The sequence below is a fragment of the Rhizoctonia solani genome, chromosome 1 (genome assembly GCF_016906535.1).
Source record: "Rhizoctonia solani chromosome 1, complete sequence".
Classification (NCBI taxonomy): Eukaryota; Fungi; Basidiomycota; class Agaricomycetes; order Cantharellales; family Ceratobasidiaceae; genus Rhizoctonia; species Rhizoctonia solani.
Window position 1 is genome coordinate 1,990,474 of NC_057370.1, and position 13,970 is coordinate 2,004,443.

The following is a 13,970-nucleotide window of genomic DNA, read 5'->3' on the forward strand; positions in this document are numbered from 1 at the left end:
GCTTGTTGCTAAATCTTTTTCGTCCGAAACAACCGTAGCGTAACTCATACACATGATCGGCTCGCTTTATTTGGCTGATCGACTATCGGGTATCACGATCACTTTATCCTTTATTAGCAACTCCATAGCATCTACTATCCCTAGACATAAGCGCATGCCCGATTCAACTAAATCCTATACCATGCCCCTCGCAGAAACCGTTACCCGACCATTCCATAGAAAATCAATCAACGATCATCCTAGTACGGTGCATTCACAATATCCGACCGGGACCGAAGGCTGTTTGTTGGGGTAGCCAGTGACTGTCGTGTGGGTTTGACTAGGGCTTGTTTCTTGGTAAGATGCACATTGTCCGACAATGCAACGACCTGCGTGAAAAATTTAGGTTCCGGTAATCAAACACGTCAAATTTATGGTAACTCACAATGTCTTTACTATCGCCCATCCGGAAGTCATCTGCCATCACTTGTTGCTCGTACCTTTGTGGGATGCGTATTCAGTGGCGCGCACATGTCGCAACGGAGACCGAACTCACTGTTTAATATCATACCGATCCAGACGGCCCTTCTTAACCTTTCTGAAGTCCCATGCAATCACAAAGTTTCCAGTCGATGTCACAATGAATTGTTCCTCAGATTCGGGACCTGAGTTAAATCTGGGAAGAAAAAAGTCAATTAATCATCGAAAGCGCGGATGTTAATCAATCCCTTGATTAAGGTTGATCCTCACCGGGCTGGAGTAAACGACACATGTCCTCCCATATACCCAATATGCTCGGGCCGGAGTTGCAATCGCTTTGGCATAGGTTTAGCGTTAGCGGGGAAACTCCTGTCAAACCCGAGACTACCCGCATAGCGGCCTTCCCCGATCAGTGTATCAATCAAGAGCAGATAAGTGCGACAAGTCGCTACCACATAGCGCCCGTCAGCGGTTGTATCAACTCCAATCACTGGATCGCCGAGTGCAGGCAGTGCTGTTTTAGCATTCTTTCCGATCGAGTCAAATAGCCGGATATCGCCCTTTTCGGATGCAACGGCGAGCTGCCCCTTGTCGGTGGTAGTTACACTTGAAAATGCGGCTTTGGTGGCATATTGTTTGTATTCGCTGTCCACGAGTTTATCGCCGCTTACCCGGGGGTCGATCCGGAATAATGCATTGTGTGATGTGCCGACAAGGGTTTGCTGAGGTGTCATCTGTGCAAATTTGGAGTCGGGAGCCATCGAATTAATCTCAAGATGGTCGCTAATCTTCCATTCTTCGACAATTTTGCCCGTTTCAATATCCATTTGATAGAGCGCATTTGGATTTTGCTCGTTCATCAAAACGAGAGTTGCGTCTTGTTGATGGAGCATCATCTGTTATTGTGAAACCTTGAGATTGTCTTGTTTTACCAAAGTATCAAATTGAATACCTTTTTAGGTGCAAATTGTTTCCCCTGTGGCGTCAGTAGCTTACTGATCGTTGCAGCATATTCGAGTGTATCGTCCTCGGTCTTTCTAAACACGCCGATATTCTTGCCACGAGCGATGTAGGACAAACCATTCTTGTAGCCGTTGGCCAGAAGCTTGTTCTTCCCGCCAGCATCAGGCATACGGACGGGACCATGCTCGTCGTCGGAGTCTTCATCTTCATCTTCACTGTTCTCTTCTAAATCCGCCGTTAGATCACTAATCGCCTCTCGATCACAAAAAAGGACTTACCTTCAACTGTACTTAATTCGTCTTCCACGTCCTCCTCTTCATCGGATACGTCATGCATTTCTGTGTCTGGATCAAAATCGAAGGCATCGATCGCGTATTGTTGCTCATCAGCCTACAACGCGCCAAATCAGTTTAGCCACATTTACGAGACCGATGTCACGTACCTTGATCTTTCCCCACGAGGCCTTGTTTGTCGTCTCCCATACGCATCGGACGTATTCACGCTGGAATCGCTGAAAGCCAGCCACGTCTGGGAACCGGAAACACCATGACGAAGTTGCTCCCTCTTGGGAGAGATGAGTCCACGTAAATGACAATAAATTCTAACCTTGAATTATCAGTGTGATACACTCTATCAGATTGAGTAGTTCGTCACCTTGGACCAGCGCCCACTAAGATCCTCCGAGATAGGGTGTGCTAACCAGTATGTCCCATTCTCAATCGCAGTCAGGTAATCTAACCAAAGGCAAAAGTTACGTCAGAACCACGTTTGTAGCATCCAGTTGAACAACTCACATTCAAACTCGTCGTTCTCTACTATGTACGCCCTAACCCCAGCTTGGAACGCGAATTGTTCTATGGGTTCTGATTCCCATAAATACAGTTGCGCTTCTTCGTCAACGACCGCTGGGCGCTCGCTAACTTGAGATGATTGGGATTCTGCTTCCGGAGGTGGGGCTTTGGCTTTAACCTCAGATTTGACAGGGGTCAGGGGCGCACTCGAAGTGGCAGGAGCAGGGGAAGGGGATACAGCAGTAGCCTTCTTCGACTTTGGAGTTGCAGGTGACGCTTTGGTGGGTGGTGGTGGCTGATAAGTCAAGGCCGCAAGTTCTGCTTCGGTCGCAGAATCCGAGCTACGAAGATACTTGCGTTCGTACATTGCTTTCAGAATCGAAGTCTCGAAAAAGGCGGCTGTTGGGGCATTAGAGCCTATTGCCACAAATTCAAAGAAATCCCCTTCGTCCCCGTCGAGATCGGCCCATTGGAACGACGCTGTCCCTTCAAATGTACTCGAACGAAATTGAAGCGCCTCATCGAGAAGAAATACACGTTCATCCTCGGCTGGAATAAATCAGATGAGGTTCATATGCGCCTGGCCAGAACTTGCTTTACATTCATCATCCTCTTCGAGAGTTGGCTCATCGCCTTCAGCGTATACTTTAGTCACTACAAGATGGAAATGATGCTCTGTTGGAGTGCGACGGACTGTGGCCATTGCATCATTGTATCTAGCTTCCGAATTAGGGCACCGCCTTCGACGGAGGCTAGTATACGCACATGCATTCTCTGGAGCCTTTGATACTGTTAGGTCTGACTAGATATAGCTGTCCAGTTGATAGCTGTGCTAACTCAGACGCATTGGGGTCGTCTATGAGCTATCAGGGTTAGTAGACACAATAGCTCAGACAATTCAGCGCACTCACTCCACACGCGCGAAAAGACTAGTTTGAATTAGGCAATCCTATAATTAGACTTTTCAAGAGTAGTTTGAACTCGCTACTTACGGGACTTTAACATAAACATTTATCCAGATGCCCCTGTAACTTCGGATACGCGTGGTGGCGATGGTCAAGGATAAGTTCTAATTTCGGCACGTGACATTTGCCGCACACAACTTCAGGCCCCTGGCCGATACAAAAATTTGCTTGAATATAATAATTGGACAGTGTTAGGGGTAGCATATAGCAAGTTATAAAATCATTGGGGAAAACAAGAGCAACAATGGAGTCAATATACGTAGAGTGGCATGAAGTTGTTTGGGTATGTTTGGGCGGCGTGCGAAAGTAATTGGATCGGACAAAAATCCTGGTGATCCCCAACGGTGACAATCGACTTTGGAACGTCAAGCCCTGGCACCCTCATTGTAACCATGTCCGCCGCCCGCGCTGCATTTACACGATTTGCTCCGGCGCTCAACACCTCACGGCTCCGGGGTCCAGCGGCCCGCCTTCCCGTCGCATCCCGCATCCTTCAGCAGAGGCGATGGGCAAGCAGTGGAGAACAGAATACGGTAAGTATCTGAATATGAATACGATACAAATCATATGTATTGACCAATTTATTACGATAGATGACCGTTCGTGAGGCATTAAACGCAGCGATGGAGGAGGAGATGTTACGCGACGAGACTGTCTTCATTATGGGGGAGGAAGTTGCGCGTTACAATGGTGCCTACAAGGTTAGTACATTTGCGATCAAGGGACAAGACGCGCTTATTCAGTTCTTATATAGGTCACAAAAGGATTACTCGATAAATTTGGTGAAAAGCGCGTTATCGATACCCCAATTACCGAGATGGGCTTCGCCGGTCTAGCTGTGGGAGCTGCCCTTGCCGGGCTTCGACCTATGTAAGTCGGCTTGTGCCATGTGAGGCACGCATAATTGACCCCTAAACCCCAGTTGCGAATTCATGACCTGGAACTTCGCCATGCAGGTTAGCTCAGCTATCACCGTTCGACCTGTATATGTCTTATCATCATGTTGTTCTAGGCCATTGATCAGATCGTTAACTCGGGAGGAAAGACATACTACATGTCAGGTGGAAACGTTCCTTGCCCAGTGGTCTTCCGTGGACCTAATGGAGCTGCCGCTGGTGTCGCTGCCCAGCACTCACAGGATTATGCGGCCTGGTATGGCTCTGTTCCTGGTTTGAAAGTCGTAAGCCCATGGAGTGCTGAAGACTGTAAAGGACTGCTCAAGGTAAGTCGCATGACCTATTATAGGCAATCTTAATGACCCTTGGCGGCAATCACACTTCAGTCCGCGATCCGCGATCCCAATCCAGTTGTCTTTCTAGAGAATGAGATGCTTTACGGCGTTTCTTTCCCAATGTCACAAGAGGCCATGTCAGAAGACTTCTTGTTGCCAATTGGTAAATGTAAGGTCGAGCGGGAGGGCTCTGATGTTACTATTGTTGCACACAGTAAAATGGTTCGCACAGTATGGAGGCTGCCGAGGAGCTGGCCAAGGAGGGTATCAAAGCTGAAGTCATCAACCTACGGTCGATTCGACCACTTGATATTGAGACTATCATCAAATCGGTAAAGAAGACCAACCGGTATGTCGTATATGGCTAGTGCTAAATAAATCATCTCACCCCATTCTCAGTCTTCTAATAGTCGAGGGTGGATTCCCTGCCTTTGGTGTTGGATCAGAGATCTGCGCGCAAATCGTTGAGAGTGACGCATTTAATTACCTTGATGCCCCAGTTGAACGTGTTACTGGTGCCGATGTTCCGACTCCCGTAAGATACCCGAGTGACTTGATTAGTTTCTTTGACTAACACACCTGATAGTACGCAGCCAACCTCGAGGCCCTGTCTTTCCCGGATACTCCTCTAATTGTCAAGGTCGCGAAGCGCGCCCTTTACCGCACCAACTAGACTAGTTCAGATAGTGTCACACTGAATTCACTGTTTATACTGCACATATATATTTGGGTCATTCCTAATTTTGTGTTCATTTCAAGATGCATGCTACTCAATTGTCTATCTAATGGGTACACGAGGTGTTCGTAACTCTATATTGCTGCCAGGCGGACCCGAACTGCATTGCCGTGGGCTTGCAGGCCCTCGCAGTCCGCAAGGGTGATAACGACCGGACCTAAATTGCGAAGACCTTCCTTCGTTATTTCTTGAGATGTGATGTGCTTTTGGAATGAGAGTGTATTGACTCCGCTGAATTGTCGGGCATACCCGTTTGTGGGAAGGGTATGATTTGTCCCCGACGCGTAGTCTCCACAACTAGAGCATATGTAAGAACCCCTAACTTCAATATAGTCAAAAATAGTACACACCTTTCCGGGGTGAATGGCCCAACGAATACACTTCCTGCGTTCTCGATAGACTTGACAGCTTCCTGAGCGTTTTCGAGGTGAATAATCAAATGCTCGGGCGCATACTCATTTGAAAAGTTGATAGCCTCTGTGTCATTTGCTACGCGCACTATGAGACTCTTGCGCACGGACTCTCGAACAATTTCGACCCGTTCGAGCGCGCGAGCCTGTACGTCCACTTCACGTTCAATTTCCGCCAAACGCTCATCGGTCAATCCAACTGCCACCAGGACTACCTGAGAGTCAATTCCATGCTCTGCCTGAGATAGCAGATCCGCGGCTACAAACGCTGGATTTCCAGTCATATCAGAAATAACCTATATTATCAAAAAATGATGTTCGAGTCAGGATCGGAACGTGCTATATGCGTAGTTTGAATTGGCTTCTGAATGTATAAACTCACCAATACCTCGGATGGCCCGGCCGGCATGTCGATCGATACCAGTGCGTCTGTGTCGTTTTGAACGAGCATCTTAGCGGCAGTCACCCATTGGTTCCCAGGTCCGAATATCTTGTCTACCTTGGGGACAGTCTCCGTGCCGTATGCCATTGCCGCCACGGCTTGGCCACCTCCAGATTTCAAGACCGCGCTTGCTCCAATGAGCTTGGCTACGTACATCACCTCCGGCACCACGCTCCCGTCTGGACGAGGTGGCGTGGCGAGAACAATTTCCTTGCACCCGGCCACCTGAGCGGGAATACCAAGCATGAGGGCCGTTGATGGAAGGACGGCCGTCCCGCCAGGAACGTACAACCCAACCCTAGCGATTGGTCTTGCAAAACGGGTGCACGTCACCCCAGGCATCGTCTCGACAACTAGAGGCGCCTTCTCAGCTTGGGCTACATGGAACTTGTAAATATTCGCATATGCCTGATCGATCGCGCTCTTGACGTCAGGGTCGAGTTCCATGGATTCTGCTGAAAATGGAGGCGAAATGATTGTCGTCGAAAGTTGCGCGCGATCAAATTTTGCTGCGAGGTCGATCAGGGCAGCATCTCCTCGTGTCCTAACTTCGTCGACTATAGGTTTGACCTTGGCAATCATTTCATCAGACTTCAACACCGGCCGTTTGAGAAGCTGAGCACGCTCGGAACGAGAGCAAGAATTGAGGTCGACAGTGCGCATACGAATGCTACCATCGTTGTTTGAGATGACCTGGGCATCGGAAGCTGTGGGGTGGGTTGGGATAGTCTTGGCTACCGTAGGTGGAGGCTTAGGAGCCTCTGGTTGCGTCCATTGGGGCTTCGCGTTTCCGGGCCGCCGGGTTACCTTCTTGGCCTTCAAGTCGAGGGAGGCCTCAATATCGGCTAGAGAAACACCGGCCTTGACACATTTGGTCAACGCAAAATAAATAAGATCTGCGGCCTCAAATGCGACGTCTTCTCTGGTTTCCGCAGCACAAAGTTCGTCTGCCTCCTCCATAATTTTCGCGCGAAGGAGCTTTGGATCTTCAAAAAGTCGACGAGTATATGACCCTTGGGGTGAGGTTTGTAGGCGTTGCTGTAAAGTTCTCTCGAGGACCGGCAGCCCGCCTAATTCGCCAAAACATGTGGTGGTTCCAAGATGGCAAAATCCAGTGCCGTGTTGAATGACGCTGAATTCGAGGCTGTCGGAATCGCAATCGGCACGGAGCGATACAACTTCTTGGACCGCACCCGAAGTCTCCCCTTTGCGCCAAATCCCGTGCTTTCTGGACTGGTACACACCCTTCCCAGTGCATATAGATTCGGTAATTGATTCTTTGGATGAATATACCAGTCCGAGACTTCGTCCACCAAGATTGAATGCGGTAACAATGGTAGGGAACAAGCCATCTGGGCGATCAGAGGTCAACGGTGCGACGAAAGCATCGCCAATGTTCAACTGCGACGAAGATGTCGGAGAAAGGGTGAGTTGAGAGGAGGGGATAACCAAGGTTACGCCCAATCGCTTTAATGATTGAATCGATGCTGCCGTTGGGGTAATTTCAGCTGACGGAAGTATGTAAAACGACAATCCTTTGAAGAATTGTTTAACAGACTCCAGCAAATCGGCATCGATTGCAGGAGTTTTTAAAAGTACCCCAGACACTATCGCTCGGATTTTATCGGTCACAGCACTTGCACTACCCGCATCGAGTAAAAGCACCAGTTTTTCTGGCGGAATCGCCCCAAACAAATCTTTGGCGAGAGCAAGAGAGACAACGACCTTTGAAGCGCCTTGGTCAAGCCATGTCGCGACCTGGTCTACTGAGGGCGGTACGGAGCCATCGGGGAAAACATAGTATATACTACCTGTTGTGAGTGAATATTTGGATGAAGCTGGGAGAAGGACAGGTCCACATCGAGTGGTTGCACTAATGAGCTCTTCGCTCCCAGAGTCCAAGATTGGTAGAAATGCTGGGGTAGCCATGGTGGATTAAGAGACGAGTCACTGCGTGGCGCTTAGAAATTTGCGATGGTGCATTTATGCGATCGAAACTGAAATTAAGATCGGACATCTACGCTACAACCAAGATCGACGTATCTAAGCACGGAAAGTCATAAGAATACAGAAAGCACAACGTATAACCGAATCAAGTTCAGTCTACATGTCCATGTTTTACCAGGTACTCCGCGTGTTCTTTCTTGTGTCCCTTTACAGCAGAATCTACCGTCCAACGCCAAATAGGGATGCCGATCTACCACAACATCAATACCAACAAATAACAGGGTCACCCGGCTGGGTTCCTACTTACCCAAGCAATCAGAGCTAGAACACTGTCGACCAGGGGGTTGTGATTAGGAGTGATGCCACGTGTACCAGCACGGAAAATGGACGTCAAGAGATCCCCAGAAATATGCTGTTGACCAGATTGAATGCCTGTTGTGGCATTAGTAGGCGTACAAGATGGTATGTTAGTGAAGCACTTACCTTTATACATAGCCTCTGCGGCTGCCTCTGGGGTCATACCCTTGTCCGTTTCTTCAAGCTTTTTGAGTAAGTCAGGCTTGAGCTTATTCTCTTCCTCATAACCCGGAGTTTCCATCGTGCATGGGAAATACATTTGAACAGATATATCATAGAGCTGACACTCGGAAGCTAGGCCATCCGCCAGACCTAAACTAGGTTGAGAAAGCTGCATATTGAAAGTGATGCATATCTTACCTCGTAGCGCGTGTTTTCCTGGCGCATAATTCGACCAGCCCATAAATGACATGTAGCTGAGCATTGAGCCCACAAATACAATCTTTCCGTGGACCTTTTGACGAACCATCTTCTTGATTCCTGCCTGCGTTGAGTTAGCTAAGGTCTTTCTGTGAGTTACAAGTGCAGGCTTACATGCGCAGTGTACGCTTGTATCCAATACGCGTCCCTCATGCCTCGTTCCAGAGCTTCAGTATCATCATCAATGAAGAAACGGGGCCGCGATGCTCCGGCACACAAAAACAAAGCGTCTGGAGCTCTTCCCTCAAATGGCGCACTGGCCGCGTCAAGAGCAGCAACAGATCCGGCAGAGTCCGTTAGAGAGAACGAATAACTCTTTATTATTTGTGCAGGTGACACTCTCAAGCTCTGAGACCTAGGTTCAAAGCTGTCGCTCGTTTCAGTTTGCGTAACTCACCTCTAACTCTGTTATCGCCTGGTTCAATTTATCCTGGTTCCTGGCCACGATTGATACATGTGCCCCGTTCTTGACTAGTATCTTGGCAAGGCACAGGCCGAGTCCTGTGCTCCCACCTGTCACATAACAGTGCTATATCCAAGCTCACTCCTCGTGTCCCGATGTCGTGTATTGGCAAATTAAACGCGTACCTTGTCTTTGGGGTCCCATTTCTGCGTGAACAAGCCCATTGCGGATATAAGCACAGTAAATATAGCCACAACAACCGAGTAAAAAAATGGATCAAGACCTGGCATATGGCCGCAGGTTGGGGAAGCTAACAAGCGCCTTCCAGCTAATTTCAATATCAGACTCACGGCATCTAAATCAAAAATCAATTATTTTTAGCTCATTCTTCCCTGTCACTTATGAGTAGAGGGATGAGAAAGTCGCTCTCATCAACGACACGCCTACAAAAGCTTGAGTCTCGAGCGAAGATCTTGTCTCCGGGGGACAAACCTACTCTAGGCTGAACGGTATGAATTCGACCAGGGCCGAACTGAGCGAGAAACGCCCCTCCCAAAGCTCTACATCCGAGTCCCATTCGGTCAGCTTTCAAAACTACCCGGTATCCCTAGTGCCTCCTGGAGAACCTCGGCTTCAGCACAGCTCACAACAGTCCATAGCAAATTTAGAAAGCCAAGAACCTGGAGCGACTTCGCCCCCTCCTACAGCAGCTACGACTGCTCCCTCGCGTTCTTATCATCCCTTGTCTTGGCCAGTCCTTACTCTCCTAGCATTGCCTTCTGTACTCGGTGTTCTTGCCCGTCTTGGGATCCATTCCTTGACGACTTACGATGGCGACAGTGTCTTTGCCCTTGCTTGGGTGCAAGGGATGGGATGCTTCGTTATGGGTCTTGCTTTAGGCAAAAGACAAACGATTTCAGATTTGTACGTTGAATATATTTCTCTGTCCATAGAACCACTTAACATTATATTATTTTATAGCTATCCGCCGTTGTACACTGCTATCACGACAGGTATGCATCCATTGTCGTGTCATGCCATTAGCAAGACTCATTCGCAATGCAAGGATTCTGTGGATCATTAACCACATTCTCCAGTTGGCAGCTAGATGTATTTCAGGCTTGGTCTAACGCTGGCGGTTTTCACAGAGGCTGGCTGCGAGACGTACGTGTGCCTCGCGTTTCATGATCGTCAGGTTTCACGAATTCTTTCCAGGTTATAGACGGCCTTACGAAATCCGCCGTTACAGCACTGGTCTCGTTGGGGGGATTGAGCTTTGGTCTACATATTTCAACTCATATTCCCTTCAAACCTCCTCGATTCAGGCCGAACTCGGCCCACGGCAAAATTATGGGAATTTTATCATTATTATCCTATCTTGCAACCATTCCTCTCTACTTCAAACTTTCGCCCAAATTTCGAATTGATGCTACATCGGCTTTATTATTCTCATTTCCTGGCACTCTTACAAGGCATATCCTTGGAACATATTTTAATGCTCTACGAGCCAATCTTCCCATTGGTACGCTGGGAGCAAACTCCCTTGGGACCGGACTTCTGGCTGCTTTTCATGTCATCCAACGCACACCTGTGACACCTACTGCTTGCGCTATCCTCCAAGGACTGATCGATGGGTATTGTGGTTGTTTAACTACTATCAGTACATTTGCCGTCGAGATTAGGGGGCTCAAAGGCTGGCATGCTTGGAGATATTTTGCTTTGAGCTACATTATTGGACAATTACTTATGGTAGCCATAGTTGGCGGCTCCTGGTGGAGTGGAAGGGTGAAAGAGCATGGGATGTGCTCCGGACCAATATAGATAGACACTTGAAACTGTTTTATATGTAGCTATAATACCAAATGAGTAAAATAATCGTCACGATGGTACTTCCTCCCCTCTCAAGTCGACGCAGCCGGCCCTAAACAATCATGGCTACAAAACTTCGCCAGACGGTTGGATGGTTCTTTACTTACATTTACCTGTCTACCAAATACCAAAGCCTCGCGGCTCTCACTCAGCTTTGCGGCTTAATGGTGGGGACACAGACCAAGAAAGGTAGCTCAAATGCTTGCATGAATAAACTTCTTTACTTCAGAGAGCTTAGCTGTTGCCTAACATTCACAGTAGCCTATATGTTTATTGTGAATCAATGTGTTTTGTTCAACTGTGTCAATATACTATATATTCCAAGCGTTTCGCTATTGCGTTTCAAATCCTGCAATATGTAGCTACTCTTCACGACGAGGGAAAGATGTTGCTGGCCCGGTCGGAGTCCCACGGTTCAACCACCAGTACCCACCGTTAAGGTAAGTGGCAAACGATAACCAGGCACAATATGGTGCCAAAAGATACGTAGAAGTTCCTCCGGTTGGTTCGTGCAGAGTATGCTATATAATTGTTAGATGAAGGGGGGAAGGGTGTGGTTATCCAACTCACCGTCATGGCAGCGACTGTACTTGTTAGGGCGGCGATGTCAATCAATGCTATGCCTTTCTGCATCCCCAGATAACCACAGTCAGTAGCCTACCAAGCTGAATTTTAGGAGCGACCTGCCTGTTTCCACAAGAAAAATAGCGGGGTCCACGCGAGATTTAGTCCGAGTTGAACCCAGTACATTTTTAACCCAGTAAGTGCAGCGTCCCTGTGCAATGGGTCATGGCTCAGTAACATATTGAATCTAGTAACAGGAGAACTTTACTTGATTGCCGGAGATAGACTAGTGTCATAGGTCTTGATGGCAAGATGAGACGCATATCCCATAGCTATAGATCCAGTATATGAATAAAGGTCAGGTAAATATTGGTTGCAAGGCTTACAAGCATACAGTATTGGCCAGACAATCCCAAACGCTTGGCGCGGAGGCCTTCCTGGGGGCGCGCGCAGAGACTAAGTCGCGAATCCAAGGGATGAATAAAAAAACCGGCTCTTCGTCGACATTATGATGGATACTTACCTCGTACCAGCCACTCTTGACAACCTTGGCCGTCGGATAACCGCTTAAAGATCCCAAGATAATTGGAAGTCCCACAGCTACAGCTGGGTTACGTGGAAGGTTGAGCAAGAGAGGGAGAGGTTGATCCTGTCAAAGATGGATATTCCAGCCGAGATGAAGTTATCCATGATGATGGTGGTAAGATGTATCCCCCAATATCTCCTTCCGATCGACCTTGTGTATATCGTAATTAACGAGCGCATGACTATTCGGATCCCGAGGCGATCTTCTGATCTCATAGCCACTTCGATCCATGAATATCCTTTCATGGGGCAGAACGCATATAACCATGGATTTCGTAGTACTGACAAGCCATTATCAAAAACTTCTACAAATAAACACCACCGGATTCGTCCTCATTGCTTGTCTGTTCATGAACTCTCCCATCTCTTGATGCTGGTGCAGCTACTTCTGACGGCGTAGCTAGCAAGGAGCTAGGGTGTATATGTACTTGGTAGTGTGGATTATCAGCGACAGCTGCGCCTCGAGCTTCCAGCGCCTTTCGCAACATGACTATCCTCTCCTCTTGCGACCCTCTATACTGAACAATCGGCAAAAGGGAGATAAGTCAGGACACGAACGATTGAACGCACATAACTTCTAAGTTCTCTCGGTACGCTTCTTGAAGGTCGACATCTGGGGTAGTCTCTGCGGCCATAGCCTCCTGGAGTTGCTTTTGTGTTGAGGATAGCACCCTCAGCGAATTGTGTAAACGAGAAATTTCTATAACAAATTTACTGAGCGCACACTTTAACGAGCTCATTGTGGGAATATCACCCTCTGAGATGGTAGGAGCATCAAGCTGGCATGCATGCTCGAATGTAAAAGGTTGGGTATGTTTCGGTTCGAAAGTGAGCATGATGGGCGACGTCAGTCCAGATACCTGGCACGTGATAGAATCCAATCACCTTACATGTGCTCACACAAGTTCGGGTACGATAACTAGTCAATACAGCTAGTTGCAACTAATCTTTGTTTACTCAACTAACTAGCAAAAGGACAGAATAATTGTTTGTATGTGCGATTCATGTGGCAAATGTAGCGCCTGAGCCTGAGATGCCAAACTCATACCCACTGCCGTTACTTCACACTTCAAATTGATTCTGGGTGTACAACGCGCACCCATTCAAGCACAGCATTAACCCTACTTTCCAAGTCTTTCATCGAGCCATCTATTTCGTAATATTTTATCCCAAATCGATCCATATAGTGCTTGTAAGTTTGTGGGTAGCTGGAGGGATCGGCCAACGATCGAACGCCATCGTCCTCAATCCACTCTGCTACTGGATGTAACAAGACAAATATCGCACGACGATAAATAGGTAAAATGCCATATAACTCATCGCACTCGCCAATATTTCTGCTCCAGTGGCTTCTGTGGTAGAAAGAGATGCGTACACTAACGGATCGATAGCGGAGCGATCACAGAGTAGAAAGGAGTTGTTTGCACAAAAGTGTGTTGCAGTTGCCAGGTTTCGAACTCGAAGACCGTTCTCTGTAGCGATTTGCGCGTTCAAAATGCCCTTTGCATGTCCAATCTGTCTACGTGGTCGCGAGTGAAATTTGTGTTGCGCATGACGGTGCGAGCCACCTCAGAAACATGCTGATTTGATGGTAAATGGAGACGTATGGCTAGTGCTTTGCAAAGAGTGGTTTTTCCAGACGAGGAAGATCCAACTATATAGATACCACTCAAGGAGGTAGGGATATCTTGCATACTTGGTACGTGCTTAATATATTCTCCCATTACTGAGAATCGCTAACAATATGAGATCAATTTAACAGAGTAAATGAGGGATACTCACTTGAGTCACCTCCGGAGGGGGAAGTTGCGAAGGGAGCGAAAGGATG

General features: G+C 47.9%; 6 protein-coding genes across 6 annotated transcripts; 2 read left to right on the forward strand and 4 right to left on the reverse strand.

The window, feature by feature from the left end:
- Positions 1-239: 239 nt before the first annotated feature.
- RhiXN_04151 (vacuolar import and degradation protein 27) lies at positions 240-3,224 on the reverse strand (the record flags this gene model as incomplete). Its single annotated transcript, XM_043323968.1, has 13 exons — positions 240-368; positions 425-479; positions 536-655; positions 730-1,355; positions 1,412-1,647; positions 1,701-1,812; positions 1,865-2,023; positions 2,077-2,156; positions 2,217-2,762; positions 2,814-2,929; positions 2,979-3,069; positions 3,125-3,142; positions 3,206-3,224. The coding sequence occupies 13 exons, from the start codon at positions 3,222-3,224 to the stop codon at positions 240-242; spliced, it is 2,307 nt and encodes a 768-aa protein (XP_043176387.1).
- Positions 3,225-3,570: 346 nt separating this feature from the next.
- On the forward strand, positions 3,571-5,082 carry RhiXN_04152 (pyruvate dehydrogenase E1 component beta subunit; the record flags this gene model as incomplete). Its single annotated transcript, XM_043323969.1, has 9 exons — positions 3,571-3,711; positions 3,772-3,879; positions 3,933-4,048; positions 4,101-4,134; positions 4,191-4,400; positions 4,461-4,546; positions 4,642-4,758; positions 4,809-4,944; positions 4,996-5,082. The coding sequence occupies 9 exons, from the start codon at positions 3,571-3,573 to the stop codon at positions 5,080-5,082; spliced, it is 1,035 nt and encodes a 344-aa protein (XP_043176388.1).
- A 137-nt stretch (positions 5,083-5,219) lies between these two features.
- Positions 5,220-7,926, reverse strand: RhiXN_04153 (histidinol dehydrogenase; the record flags this gene model as incomplete). The annotated part of the gene is made up of 3 exons (XM_043323970.1): positions 5,220-5,442; positions 5,496-5,851; positions 5,938-7,926. The coding sequence occupies 3 exons, from the start codon at positions 7,924-7,926 to the stop codon at positions 5,220-5,222; spliced, it is 2,568 nt and encodes an 855-aa protein (XP_043176389.1).
- A 169-nt stretch (positions 7,927-8,095) lies between these two features.
- Positions 8,096-9,348, reverse strand: RhiXN_04154 (short chain dehydrogenase; the record flags this gene model as incomplete). Its single annotated transcript, XM_043323971.1, has 7 exons — positions 8,096-8,194; positions 8,252-8,376; positions 8,428-8,613; positions 8,662-8,785; positions 8,836-9,069; positions 9,119-9,250; positions 9,310-9,348. 7 exons carry the CDS (start codon positions 9,346-9,348, stop codon positions 8,096-8,098), a joined length of 939 nt encoding a protein of 312 aa, XP_043176390.1.
- Positions 9,349-9,635: 287 nt separating this feature from the next.
- On the forward strand, positions 9,636-10,945 carry RhiXN_04155 (CrcB domain protein; the record flags this gene model as incomplete). The annotated part of the gene is made up of 4 exons (XM_043323972.1): positions 9,636-10,048; positions 10,106-10,137; positions 10,191-10,288; positions 10,340-10,945. 4 exons carry the CDS (start codon positions 9,636-9,638, stop codon positions 10,943-10,945), a joined length of 1,149 nt encoding a protein of 382 aa, XP_043176391.1.
- Positions 10,946-11,355: 410 nt separating this feature from the next.
- Positions 11,356-12,978, reverse strand: RhiXN_04156 (tspO/MBR-related protein; the record flags this gene model as incomplete). The annotated part of the gene is made up of 9 exons (XM_043323973.1): positions 11,356-11,514; positions 11,564-11,616; positions 11,677-11,768; positions 11,826-11,889; positions 11,944-12,013; positions 12,081-12,206; positions 12,571-12,655; positions 12,713-12,842; positions 12,897-12,978. 9 exons carry the CDS (start codon positions 12,976-12,978, stop codon positions 11,356-11,358), a joined length of 861 nt encoding a protein of 286 aa, XP_043176392.1.
- Positions 12,979-13,970: the final 992 nt, after the last annotated feature.